General features: G+C 37.5%; 1 protein-coding gene across 3 annotated transcripts in view; it reads left to right on the forward strand.

Annotated features, from left to right (window-relative positions):
* ZFYVE16 (zinc finger FYVE-type containing 16) overlaps positions 1–14,607 on the forward strand; it is a 64,378-nt gene that overhangs the window by 22,232 nt on the left and 27,539 nt on the right. For all 3 annotated transcript variants that reach the window (XR_002341786.1, XM_021084492.1, XM_021084493.1), the window contains exons 4-9: positions 710–806; positions 3,712–3,873; positions 7,373–7,515; positions 9,346–9,718; positions 12,627–12,749; positions 13,475–13,630. Coding sequence is in view for 2 of the 3 variants with exons in the window: in XM_021084492.1 (XP_020940151.1) it covers positions 710–806; positions 3,712–3,873; positions 7,373–7,515; positions 9,346–9,718; positions 12,627–12,749; positions 13,475–13,630 (1,054 nt within the window). In the remaining variant the exon portion in view is untranslated. The remainder of the gene's footprint in view (positions 1–709; positions 807–3,711; positions 3,874–7,372; positions 7,516–9,345; positions 9,719–12,626; positions 12,750–13,474; positions 13,631–14,607) is intronic.

The following is a 14,607-nucleotide window of genomic DNA, read 5'->3' on the forward strand; positions in this document are numbered from 1 at the left end:
CTACACTACAACTTACAGCAATGCCAGATACCTGATCCACTCAGCAAGGCCAGGGATGGAACCCTCATCCTTAAGGATCCCAGTTGGATTCATTTCCGCTGTGCCAAATGGGAATTCCTTATTTATTTTATACTTAATAGTTTGTACCTCTTAATCCCCTACCCCTATCTTGCCCATCCCTATCTTCCCCTCCCCTCTAGTAACTACTTGTTCTCTATATCTGTGAGTCTGTTTCTTTTTTGAGTGACATTCTACATTTAAAGCTTTAAGGGAGTTCTCTTGTGGCACAGTGGGTTAAGGATCTGGCATTGTCACTGCAGCAGCGTGGGTTGCTGCTATGGCTCAGGTTCAGTCCCTGGCCTGGGAACTTCCATGTGCCATGGGCGTGGCCAAAAAAAAAAAAAAAGTTGTAGAAGACAAAAAAAACTGACTGATGAAAGAAAGTTTTTGTTCTCTTCTAATTAACATAATTGATTTAAAAGAATTGTCGTTAGAGATACAGTTTTAAATTGCAGAAAGCTCATTTAAGTAAAATAGTAAAAATAAAAAGAATCATTTTAATAACCACCTATGATTATGGAGATTAGAAAAATTGTTTATATAATCAGAAAAATGGTTTTTGGTTAGAGTTAAGGTCTCCCCTCCCCCTGTCTCTAATAGGTATAAACATACTTGAAAAAAATCAAATTTGATGTTTTGTTCTTTATAGGTATTTTGTGGTGTCTGTTGTAACAGAAAGTGTAAGCTGCAGTATCTAGAAAAGGAAGCAAGAGTATGTGTAGTCTGCTATGAGACTATTAGTAAAGGTGAGCATTAACCTGACGTATTTTCTTTCAGTAATTGAATATATCTTAAAAACAACTGGATTGTGACAAAGATAAACTTCTTTATTTTCTTAAGGCGAGGACCTAGTGTTGACTTATCTGGCTTAGGTGGGACATCCAAGGCTTGGTTTCTCTTCTTTTTGTTCCACTCTCACAATTATTACTACCAGTCTGGAAAGGAAGCATTCAGTTTCTGGAGTGGCAGTTCATTAACTTTTAACAGGTACCAAGTCCTTAAATGCTGCATTTCATCTGCCTCTTTGTTTTTGTCACCATCATTATCATCCTCATCATCTTAATCTAAACATTTATAGAATATCCACTGATAAGTAGTATCCAGTCTTATATATCAATAGCTTAAGGCAAGATAATAGTTCCCACCTTATAGAAAATTACAACCTAAAGTGGGAATAAAAGATAAGGTAGTAAATATTTATAATTTTAGTGTAAACTCATAGGAGTGTCATAGTATTTGTACATTTCTGTCTCATGTATTTTTTTTCTCTTTTCAGTTGTAGAGTTTTGTTTTTATCTGTTTCCCATTGTTTTTCTGGCTCCATAGCTAGCTTACTATTATTAGCAATTATCTTGGTGATTTTACTTGAATTCTCACAGTTGTGTGTGTGTATGTGTGTGTGTATGAGTGCACACTCGTGCGTGCACATATACATGGGCACTTGTGTTTTTTTTCCTCAAATACTCATTTGTTCTTTTGAGTACTTCTTGGCATTTTTAAAGATTTGTTGACGATTTAATTCCCAGCAAATATTACTTGGGAATTTTTAAGACCAGGCCTATGCACTAACTCAGGTACTGTTCCCTGTTAGCCAGGAGAATAAATACTTGATAATAATTTGTTTTTCTCTTTTGAATGAAGATAAATTTTTTCAGCAATTCTTCAAAAAGCTCTGATGTGAGTCTGTTAGCCTGAGGTAAGCTGCTTTACTCCCTGCTGTTGACCTCTGCTCTGGAAGATAATAGAGTGTAAATCTTTTCATATTACCATATTACCACCAGTGTTTATGAAGAGTTTAGTTTAAGTGCTTATAGTTTTGTTTTTTTCTGAAGCTGTTTCAGGAGGCTTAAGACTACTGCTGGTGCTGTTAGCCAAGCAACCTGCTAGAATTAAGAAATCTTTGAGTTCCCTTGTGGCACAGTAGGTTAAGGATCCGGGGTTGTCACTGCAGTGGCTCAGGTCATTGCTGTGGCATGGGTTTGATCCCTGGCCTGGGAATTTCCACATGCTGAGGGTGCCGCCACAAAAAAAAAAAAAAAAAAAAGAAAGAAAGAAAAAAAATAAGTCTTACAGCAAGCTCCCACATAATTATCTCTCCCCACTCAAAAAATAAAACAACCATGAATATTTGAAACATTATTTGAGTTGACAGGTCAGATTTTTAGGTGAACATTTAAACATTCTGACTGTAAGGATCCAGGAGAAGATATAGTCATTAAAGAGATTCTGTAGGATACTGAGATCAAGCATTGGTTTATCAAAGACAATATTAGGAATGGATTTATTTATTTAGTTTTCTGTTTTATTCTGTTATGTTAAAGCATGTAATTTCACTTATGGCTCTGTTTATCATTAATTTAAACACCACAAGAAAGCATAAATAAAAGTTATTTTGACACTAGCTTTAGGGTTGAAAATAGGAGACAATGATCATTTAAAATAATGTTACTAATAAGAGGAGAAAGATGGCTCAAGGGTTATAAGACAAATTCCATGAAGAAGAAAAGATAGTTTCCTTAGAGATTGTGGGTTATGAGGAAGTTGTGCTGATACTGTATTAAGTTTTAAAGAAGCATGCATGTGAGTGCCATTACATAAACTCAGGGCAAGGTAGAAATTATTTTGGAACCCAGAGTACTAAATTTGGATTTCGTTTGGTTAGTGGAAGCCATTGCATGAGAGTGCGAATTCATTGGACTTGAGGAAGGTTATTGTAGCAGCAGTAGCATTTACAGTAGATCAATTTGGTGAAATGCTGAAGGGAGAACTACCAGTGCTGTTCCATGTTATTTGGATGAAAAATCATTCAGGCACCGTTCTGGACTTTGGAACTCCAGCTGAAAACAAAATATACTCTGTTTATAGAGTTTTTGATCTCATGGAGCTTGTGAATGTGGGCGAGATGGACAGGAAGCAAAGAGAATATGAGATGGTGATAACAGTGTAAACAAAAATAAAAGAGTGTAAGAGGAATAGATAGTAACAAATTGGTGGTAAGAGGCAGTATTTTTAAAACAGTGGTCAGAATAAGAGTTTATGATAATGTGATGTGTGAGCAGAGAGAATAAAGCTATATGGAAGAACATTCCAGGCAGCGAGAGCAGTAAGGGCAAGCTAGAGGAGTGCTTGCTTCTCTTGTTGAAGAACAGGAGACTTGGGTGGCTGAATCATAATGAGCAAGTAGGATTTTAGTGAGAAATGATGAAGGACAGCTACCTGGGAAAGCAGAGAAGGTAGAGATGCAGGGTCTTCTGAGCCATTATAACAGCTTAAATTTTCATTCCACTTGGGAAGCCATTAAAGGATTTTAAGCAAGAATGATAAGATGTGAGTTTTAAAAGAATAACTGGGAACTATGTTGGAAATAGACTCTAGGGATACAAGGGCAACACCAGATAGTCAAATAACAATAATTTTCTTTAATAGATATCGAATATATGCCAAAATAATATTGAAATAACTAATTGGTAGCTTCTACTAAAGCGGAGTATAGCAGCCAACTAAAGTAAGGATATTATCTTTGCCAAGTGCCACTTCGTGTTTAGCCATTGATTTCTTTCTCCTTACAACTTGAAAAATAGAATATTTATCATAATTTACTTAGAAGTTCAAAAAGCATCTGAGATTTAAAATTTTTTTCCATCTTTATAGCTCAGGCATTTGAAAGGATGATGAGTCCAACTGGTTCTAATCTTAAATCTAATCATTCTGATGAATGTACCAACATCCAGCCTCTTCAGGAGACGCACACTTCCAGTATACCTTCTCCTGCAGCTTTGCCAATCTCAGCACTTAAACAGCCAAGTGTTGAAGGTAAGTAGAAACAGTGTGTCTAAGACTAAAGATAAATTATTAGAAAAATAATTAGAAAATTTCTAGTGCTGATGGGATCTAGTGAGGAAAGAGAAAACCAGATACCAGAGGGACTGGTTATCCATGTGTGTTTGGTTAGAAGAACAAAAGGGACATGCTAAAGTGACTGAGAGATTAGTAAGTGCAGGAAGCAGCCATCCTAGGGGTGAGAGAATGAAATGGGAGAGGCAGGGTTACTGAAGTCAGTGCAGGAGCACCAGGAGGGGAGGTGCTTGGTTTTCAGAACTGGGATTGAGGGATTAGGGTACCACGTTATGCAGCTGATGCTGTGACTTCTAGAGGAACATCAAATGGCAAATGCTGGGACCATCAAGGAGCCTCATAGGGTCAGTGTTCAGATGACTGAGGGCATATTCCTGGCTTTATGTAAAGAGTACTGAAAATCAAGGGACATGCAGGTGTATCTGGTGGTGCTCCTGCTTCAAAGATCCTGCAAGAACTAGAAACAGAAGTCCTTCTCTTCCCACCTTCTTGTCTCCAACCAGTGCCTATCATTGGCGGAATATGACCAGAACTAATTAGCAAGGGGGTCTGGAAGTTGCACTTTTTTAGACTTCCAGGCTGGCATCAAAGAGCGCCAGTGTAGAAGGGAGGACTTGGGTTTGAGAGACAATAGGTAAATAATTGGCATATCTCCCTTTCCTTAAAAATCTATTTTTAAATGTATATTTTATCATAATAAAAATATTTGTAAAGACTTAAAAAACTTTTAAAGATTTAAAAATCTTTGGATACTGTTCTTTTTTTTTTTTTTTTTTTTTGTCTTTTTGTCTCCTTAGGGGTGAACCCGGGGCATATGGGGGTTCCCAGGCTAGGAGTCTAATTGGAGCTGTAGCCGCTGGCCTGTGCCACAGCCACAGCAACACATGATCCGGGATGCATCTGCATCTACAACCTACACCACGGCTCACAGCAGTGCCAGATCCTTCACCTGCTGAGCGAGGTCAGGGATCGAACCTACATCCTCATGGATGTGAGTCTGGTTCATTTATCTCTAAGCCACGACGGAAACTCCATGGATACTGTTCTTTTTGACAGTGTATTGTAGTTTAGGATCTTGAGTAAAGCCTGTGTACACTTTTCTTTTTTAGTTTAAATATTTTTTTTTTTTTTTTTTTTTCTTTTTAGGGCTGCACTCGCGGCATATGGAGATTCCCAGGCTAGGGGTCCAATCAGAGCTGCAGCTGCCAGCTGACGGCCACAGCAACCCAAGATCTCAGCTGCATCTGCGACCTACACCATAGCTCATAGCATCACCAGACCCCTGATCCACTGAGCGAGGCCAGGGATTGAACCCGCATCCTCACCAATACTAGTTGGATTCATTTCCACTGTGCCACAGCGGCAACTCCCTTAATTTAATTTTTTTAATTGACATATAGTTATGTTATAGATTTACATAGTTATTTTACATAGATTTACATAGTTATAGATTTACAGAGTTATGTTAGTTTTAGATGTGCAGCAGAGTGATTCAGTTACATATACAAACACATTTTTTTTTTTCTGTCTCAGATTCTTTTTCTTTTTAGGTATTACAAAATATTGAGTATAGTTCCCTGTGCTATACAGTAGGCCTGTGTACACTTTTAAATGTAAGCTTTTAGTCTGTAACATGCTAGAAAATAACCGTTAATTGTCAGACACAGTCAGATATTTCTGTCAACTACTGAGTTTCTTTTTATCTCTCATTTAATAACTATTTTTTGTTTATCATTATAACTTAAGTAATGAGATTCAGTATATATAGTTGTACATTATAGCTTTAGAGATGAGTGAATCTGCTTTTCAAAATATTTATAGGAGTTCCTCCTGTGGTTCAGTGAAAACGAATTCAACTAGTATCCATGAGGACATGGTTTGATCAGTGAGTTAAGGATCTGGCGTTGCCCTGAGCTATGGTGTAGTTCACAGACACATCTGGGATCTGGTGTTGCTGTGGCTCTGGTGTAAGCCAGTGGCTATTGCTCCAATTTGACCCCTAGCCTGCAAACCTCTATATGCCTCAGGTGTGACCTAAAAAAACAAAAACAACCAAAAAATGTATTTTTTTTTCCTTTTTTTTTTTTTTTTTTTTTTTTCTCTGTCTTTTTGCCATTTCTTTGGGCCGGTCCCGCAGCATGTGGAGGTTCCCAGGCTAGGGGTCTAATCGGAGCTGTAGCTGCCAGCTACGCCAGAGCCACAGCAACGCAGGATCTGAGCCATGTCTGCAACCTACACCACAACTCACGGCAATGCCGGATTGTCAACCCACTGAGCAAGGGCAGGGATCGAACCTGCAACCTCGTGGTTCCTAGTCGGATTCATTAACCACTGTGCCATGACAGGAACTCCCACAAATATATAGTCACTTATATTGACCTTCAAAAGTTTTTTGGGTTTTTTTTTTGTCTTTTTGCCATTTCTTGGGCCGCTCCCGTGGCATATGGAGGTTCCCAGGCTAGGGGTCTAATTGGAACTGTAGCTGCCGGCCTATACCACAGCCACAGCAAGGCGGCATCTGAGCTGCCTCTGCAACCTACACCACAGCTCACGGCAACGCTGGATCCTTAACCCACTGAGCAAGGCCAGGGATTGAACCCACAATGTCGTGGTTCCTAGTTGAATTCGTTAACGACTAAGCCACGATGGGAACTCCTATTGGCCTTCGAAGTTAAAAAATTATAAAGTATAATAAATATAAGAAAGATACTTAATATGTCCACCCATATTGCAAAAATTATATATGATGCTAGTTTTTTCATTGTTATTTGTATTAGGACATGGAAGGTGGTAGATGTTGGGTCTTTTGATGTTTCTATGTTCTAAATTGTCTGGCAGGAATTTTCATAACCTTCCTCCATGGATACTTTTTAACAAAAGAGAGCAAATATTTATGCTGATATATAGTTATTTCCTTCAAAATTGAGATGTAAATATTAGTAAATATTAATAAATTTAATATCCACATATAAGAAAAAAAATATTTTCCTTCTCTTGTTTAGTAAATTAAAAGTAGCAAATTTACTTAATGCAGAAGTGATCCTGTTTCTTTTTTTAGACCTTTTATGCTTCTTTCTTCTGTTCTTTACTAATGTTGTTTTCCTTTGCTTATCTGTCATACTCTGGTCTACTCCATTTTCCCTCTCTGTACTTTAATCCCTAAATTTTTTCAGTCTCTACACTCACAAACTTTGCCTTAATAATAATAGGCTTTAAATCTGCCTTTGGTGTCTCTCAAGTATCACCTTCCCTGTCTGTTCTTTCTGAGTTCAGGATTCCTGCCTTCGTATGAATTAGAAAAAGACTTCCACTCTGGGTAGATGAATCTCAAAAGGCCATTTCTCTAGGCCTGGGAATTGTTAGCAAAGAGCTTTTGAAAATGTTTCCTGATCCATTGAGTATCAAATCATTGCAATGTTATGAAATTAAAATGCTTCACTTTTAAAACTTATTCTAGGATTGTGCTCCAGAGAGCAGAAGAGAGTATGGTTTGCAGATGGCATACTTCCCAATGGCGAAGTTGCAGATACAACAAAATTATCATCTGGAAGTAAAAGATGTTCTGAAGACATTAGTCCTGTCTTACCTGATATGCCCTTGGTAAGAAATCTAAAGAATGACTTGTTAATTTAATAAAAATTTTATTTTGTAGATAATTCCTTGTGTGGTTATTAGAGTGCTTTTTTAAGAAAAACTCTCTGAGCTTTATAAAATGAGAAACATATGATGTAGTGAATATATGTTATTTTGTTTATTATTTTTATTTTTTTGTCTTTTGTCTTTTTAGGGCCACATTTGCAGCATAGGGAGGTTCCCAGGCTAGGGGTCGAATCAGAGCTGCGGCTGCCGGCCTACCCCGTAGCCACAGCAACACTGGATCCTTAACCTACTGAGCGAGGCCAGGGATTGAAACTTCGTTCTCATGGATGCTGATTGGGTTCGTTAACCACAGAGCCACGACGGGAACTCCATGTTTTAAATTTTACCCTTTTTAAATGTCAGCGTAAGGCAACAATTCTTAAACTTTTTGATCTCAGGACACTTTTATGCCCTTAGAAGTTATTGAGAACCCCAAAGGGCTGTAGGTTGTATGGGCTATATCTGTTGATAATTATTAAATTGAAATTGAGAAAAAAATTTAAATTAATTGAAAAATAAACTCATTAATATAAATAATATTTTTATGAAAAATTTTAAAACAAAAATTGAGTGAGGTAAATAACATTTTCTTACATTTTTGTGGATTTGTTTAATATCTGGCTTTATAGAAGATAAGATTCTCAATTCTACTTCTAAATTCAGTTTGTTGTGATATTTTTGATTAAATAACATGAAGACAAATCCTAGGACCTCACTGACTTCCTGAAAGGGACTTGAGGACCCCAGGGATCCCTAGACCACATTTTAAAAACCACTGGTATGGGAAGTAGAACTGAGATTTAGTAATTTAATTTAGACTAATTTGTTTAATGACTTTCAAACATTCAGTAAAATATCTGATGGTGGTATTTATGTGTATGTTTATTCAAATGTGCTAGGTGTTAAATAGAAGATACATAATATAGAATCCCAACCTGCTAAGAACTCACTGTAAAGCAGCAAACTCTCATAGAAGCAAGTTTTACCACATGAAGTAGGAATTGTCTTACATATTAAACAAATATTTACTGAGCATCTCCTCTGAGCCAGTTACCTGGCTTATCCTGGATATAGACATTAGACAAAATGGATATTTATCCTGCTGTGTTCAGGTTCATATACCATATAAACTTTCGTTGTTTGTCAGAAGGATTTCTTGAGCTAGATTTAACAAGTAGCCATAATTACCAAAAGTATGTTTCTTAGCTGGCACCTACCCTCAATCAGTATTTTAACAAAATGGAAATTCTACAGAGGCTAGTGTTACTTGAGTTCATCAACTGTTCTCTATTGACTCAGGATTGGCCAGTCTGAAAAGAAGGGGACCTAATTGAAGCAGACTTGTAGTGTAGTTTATTCCAGGTAGTTACTGTTGTGGAATATATCTACCATTCTGCTTCCTAATCACTTCCTTCCTCGCCCTCTCCCTTGCTACCCCACAGCTAGGCTTTTTTGGCTATCAGGAGGAGGGGTGCCTTGTGTTGAACTAAGTGTGCTCACTTTGTGGTATGATACGGGATCCTGAAGATCTCCTTGCCTCCTTTACCCCGTTTATAACATTAAAGTCAGAAATGCCTACCAGAGCTTACAGGAAAGCTAAATATGTGCTTCTGAATTTAAAGAACCAAAATGGTACTATTTCTTGGGAAGTTTGGCTTCTGAAGAATTTCTGAGCCCATTTTAGTTTTACTTATTCTTATTAAAAAGATATATTTGGCTGTAGAGATCAACATTTCACATTTGAATGGAGACTATGAACTGATTTTTTTTTTTTAATTCTGTATTTTATAGATGGTAAACACTGTGGACCATCCTACTACAGTGGAAAAATCAGACAATGAGATAGGAGATATTATAAGAAATGAGATAATTCGAAGTCCTGTTTCTCAGATTCCAACTGTGGAAAAACTGCGTACAAACACAGCAGCTGAGAGCTTACCTGCTTCTGGTTCTTCTGCACTAGATGATGATGTTTTTGCAGAAATTGAGGAACCATCAAGTGCTTCTGGTGTTTTGGTTAACAGCAATGTACCTGTTGCTAGTCCTTCAGATTATAGGTTATTGTGTGGTATTGACAAGAGTGTTTGCAACAAGATTAGTCTTCTACCTGATGATGATGACAGCTTGCCCCCTCTTCTGCTTACATCTGGAGAAAAGGGATCAGGTAGGATAGCAGTTATTTAAATTCAAAAAGGAGATTTGGGGAGTTCCTGTTGTGGCTCAGTGGTGACGTATTCGGCTAGTATCCATGAGGATGTAGCTTCTATCCCTGGCCTTGCTCAGTAGGTTAAGTAGCTACTGTTGCTGTGAGCTGTAGGTCATGGATATGACTGGGATCCTGTGTGACTGTGACTGTGGCTGTGGCTGTGGCCGGCAGCTGTTGCTCCAATTCGACCCCTAGCCTGGGAACTTCCATATGCCACACATGTGGCCCTAAAAAAAAAGGTTTTTTTGGTTTTGTTTTGTTTTGTTTTTTTGGTCATGCCCATGGCATGCAGAAGTTCACAGGCCAAGGATTGAACTGAAGCCACAGCAGTGACAATGTGGAATCCTTAACCTCTAGCTAGGCCACCAGTAACTTTTTGTTAATAGAAGAATATATTGATGGATTTTGTCTGTGATGTATGAAATGTATTTTTTTAAACTTAGTGTAGTTGAAGTATGTACAGTGGCTTGGTAAATTTAGTTTACAAGAAGTTTTACTATATAAAAAAAAATTCTAAAATGATCTGTACTTTTGAGTTGAATTGAATGTGATTCACTTTCTCACCTGGGACCCTAATTTAAAATAAGGCAAAAGTGTAATACAACAGGGAAATTCATATACTTTTTTTTTCTTGTCTTTTCAGGACCACACCCAAGGCATATGGAGATTCCCAGGCTAGGGGTCAAATTGGAGCTGTAGCCACTGGCCTATACCACAGCCACAGCAACATCAGATCTGAGCCGTGTCTGTGACGTACACCACAGGTCATGGCAATGCCAGATCTTTAACCTACTGAGTGAGGCCAGGGATCGAACCTGCATCCTCATGGATACTAGTGAGATTTGTTTCTGCTGAGCATGATGAGAACCCCCAACATTCATAGACTTTAAGTCCTGGAAATATTTCCATTGTATTAGTTTTGACTCCATATCATTTTTTTTTTTTTTTTTTGGTCTTTTGTCTTTTTAGGGCCACACCTGTGACATATGGAGGTTCCCAGGCTAGGCGTCTAATTGGAGCTGTAGCTGCCAGCCTATGCCAGACCCACAGCAACTTGGGATCTGAGGCGAGCCTTCGACCGACACCACAGCTCATAGCAACGCTGGATCCTTAACCCACTGAGTGAGGCCAGGGATTGAACCAGCAACCTCATGGTTCCTAGTTGGATTCGTTTCCACTGCGCCAAGATGGGAACTCCATCCATATCATTTTTTATTAAAGGAGCATATTGCCTAAAGACAAGAGTATTTGGATTGGATGACAAAGCTAGGAATTTTAGTTCCTCATCTGCTATTCCTCATGTATAACCTGAAACATGTTTAATCTCTTGGTCCTGTTTCCTTTGTAAAAGGAGATCTCTAAGTTTAGGCGATCTCTAAGGTTCTTTCTAAGCTGGAGATTCTGTGGCTATCTCCCACCTCAGAGTAGGCATTATGCTACATCCTGCATGAAATGACTGTGTTCTGTGCATGATAATGTAGGAGAATAAAGCTTAGATCTCTGTTCTGCAAGTAGGAGCCATGTCATGATCATGGCCATAGTGGCAGAAATATCTTATGTCCTGTTCTTTGGATACCATGTGTATTTTCCTGTTGAGCTCTTTTTTCACCACTTGTCACTGAGAAGGCATGTAGCAGCAAGCAAATGTATAACTTGGGTCTAGACTACTTTCATGGTTGTAAAATTCAGCATTTAGAAATGGAATGACTGGCAGATTGGAATCCACTTTACAAAATTTTTGGTTTGATTTTATTTTATTATTTTATTTTTTGCTTTTTAGAGCTGTACCTATGGCATATGGAAGTTGCCAGGTAAGGGGTGGAATCAGAGCTGCAGCTGCCAGTCTACAAATGCCAGATCTGAGCTGTGTCTGCAAGCTACACTATAGCTCACAGCAGTGCCAGATCCTTAACCCACTGAGCAAGGCCAAGGATTGAACCCATGTCCACATGGATACTAGTTGGGTTTGTTTCTGCTGAGCCATGACAGGAACTCCAAAATTTTTATTTTATAACTTTAAAGGTGCTAAAATTTTATGAATATGCTGTTTATTTATTTATTTTTTTGTCTTTCCTAGGGCCGCACCTGAAGCATATGGAGGTTCCCAGGCTAGGGGTCTAATTGGAGCTGTAGCCACCACGGCCTATGCCAGAACCACAGCAACTCAGGATCCGAGCTGTGTATACAACCTACACCACAGCTCACAGCAACGCCGGTTCCTTAACCCCCTGAGCAAGACCAGGGATTGAACCCGCAACCTCATGGTTCCTAGTCAGATACCTTAACCACTGTGCCACGACGGGAACTCCTGAATATGCTGTTTAATTAACATATTTATGCCTATACTATATATATATAATTTAATTGAGTGAGATTTATATGTATTACAGTATTAGTATTTTTATATAAATTGAAAAGCAAAAATTCATATATAACAATTGTCCAGGTATTGATTGATTTTTATGAAACATGTTAGCTTTTGCTCTTGCTTTTATTTTTTTATTTTTTTGCTTTTTAGGGCTGTACTCACGGCATATGGAAGTTCCCAGGCTACGGGTTGAATCGGAGCTGTAGCCACCGGCCTATACCATAGCTCACAGTAACACAAAATCTGAGCTGCGTCTGCGACCTACACCACACTCACAGCAATGCTGGATCCTTAACCCACTGAGCGAGGCCAGGGCTCAAACCTGCTCCTCATGGATCCTAGTTGGTTTGGTTATCACTGAGGCAAGATGGGAACTCCTGCTTTTGCTTTTAAATATGATTAAACCATTGGTGGATTTATAAATCTCTTTTTTCATTGCAAGCATATTTAACAGGAAGATGCATTTATTCTAATTAATATGTTATTTTCATGTTTTAGTGCCTGTAGTAGAAGAACACCCATCTCATGAGCAGGTTATTTCACTTCTTGAAGGCGAAGGTTTTTGTCCTGTTACATTTGTCCTAAACGCTAATCTGCTTGTGAATGTCAAGTTAGCATTTTGTAAGTAATGATTCATCTTTCTTTGCCTAATTAGAAAGCAGAATTTCTGAATGAATCACATTGTCAGATTAAATTTTGACTGGCATTGGTAAAAACTAAGCTGTATTGGATATTGGTTTTTTTAGCCAAATACTAATAATATAAATAAATTTTGCATATTTGCAGTTGGATTTGAAGTAGTAGCTTAAAAATTTTTACTAGAGTCCTTCATTCAGCCCTAGGTTAAGGCCATGGTCTTATAGCTGAGCTGTATTTTAATGCTTATGATACAGTTGACTGTATTTCATACAGCTTTTAGATAAATGGAAATTTGGTAATTGAGATGAGCAAAATCCTGATTTACTAACAACAAAGACAGTTTTAAAGTGAATGACATTAGACTTAATTAAAAGTAAGGAAGTAAATAATTCTCAGTAATAAATAATACTCAATAATACATTTCTTAGCTTTTCATTCTCTTTGAAACTAACCTGATTCTTACCCACTACATTTTAGCATGTTAGTGCATCTTTTGTTTTAGTGTTATTTACTAGTTGACTTGTAAGATAATTTTTCATCCTTTCTCTTTTTTACATTAATCTTACATAATTCATTTAAAGTTGTGAAGAGAACTTTGGGAAAATAAGGAATTTGAAAATTTGTGCTTCATGCAAAGGACAATTATACTTAAATTTTTTTGGTTAATGGAAGTTGACATTTATAGTTGTATGCTTTTGTCACTTAAGATTCCTCGGACAAATATTGGTACTTCTCAACCAATGGATTGCATGGCTTGGGACAGGCAGAAATTATTATTCTATTATTATGTTTGCCAAATGAAGATACTATTCCTAAGGACATCTTCAGACTATTTATCACCATTTATAAGGATGCTTTAAAAGGTATATAGCATTTTATTTGAGCTGTTCAGACCAAGGGATGGGTAAATTAACATTTTTGCTTTTGCGTATGTTAACTGTACCAAAGATTTATTTTGTGAGGAGATTGCTGATTTCTTAAAAGAGCTTAGTCATGATTTTCAGTCTCCTTAAATCTAAATCTAGCATGTTATGTTATTAATGTCTTTACATTTTCTTTTTAATTTTAAAAGTGAAAATATATTTCCTTTCTTGATCTTTTTACGTGTCTATACAATAGTCCCCCCTTATATGCGAGGGATAAGTTCCAAGAACCCCAGTGGCTGCCCAAAATTGCAAGTGGTACCAAACGCTATGTTTACTATTTTTCTATACATATATACCTGTGATAAAAATTTATAAATTAGGCCCAGTAAGAGAATATCCAAATTGCCAGCATCACTTCTCTTGTGCTTTGGGGCCATTATTAGGTAAAATAAAGGCTACTTGAACATAAACCCTGTGATATTGCAATAGTAGATCTAGTAACTGAGACTGCTGCTGAGTAATGGCCAGTAGCCTATACAGTGTGGATATGCTGGCAGGTGATTCACATTGTGATTCACATCCCAATGGGATGGAGCAGGATAGTGAAAGATTTAAACTTACTGTTTATTCAATTTTCCTTTTAATATTTTTGGGCCACAGTTGACTAGGGGTAACTAAACCATGGAAAGCAAAATTGCAGATAAGGGGGGTACTGTATACTTTTCTGTTTGTATGAGATTGGGGGGAGCTGATGACTTCTCACTTGACTGTGAAGTAAGGACAAATTAAAAAACATCTATGGTTAGAAGCAGTCTCAAATATTTGTTCACAATTCTCAGTCTTTGGGAAAAACTGAATTTTGTGCACTCAGTCTATTCAGTGCTTCTTCACTAGTGGAAATAAGGAAAATAATGTACCTTGCTTTTATTTAGAGAAGTTCATAGTAGGACATTCAAACTCAGAATGCTGCTTCT

Source organism: Sus scrofa, chromosome 2 (genome assembly GCF_000003025.6).
Source record: "Sus scrofa isolate TJ Tabasco breed Duroc chromosome 2, Sscrofa11.1, whole genome shotgun sequence".
Classification (NCBI taxonomy): Eukaryota; Metazoa; Chordata; class Mammalia; order Artiodactyla; family Suidae; genus Sus; species Sus scrofa.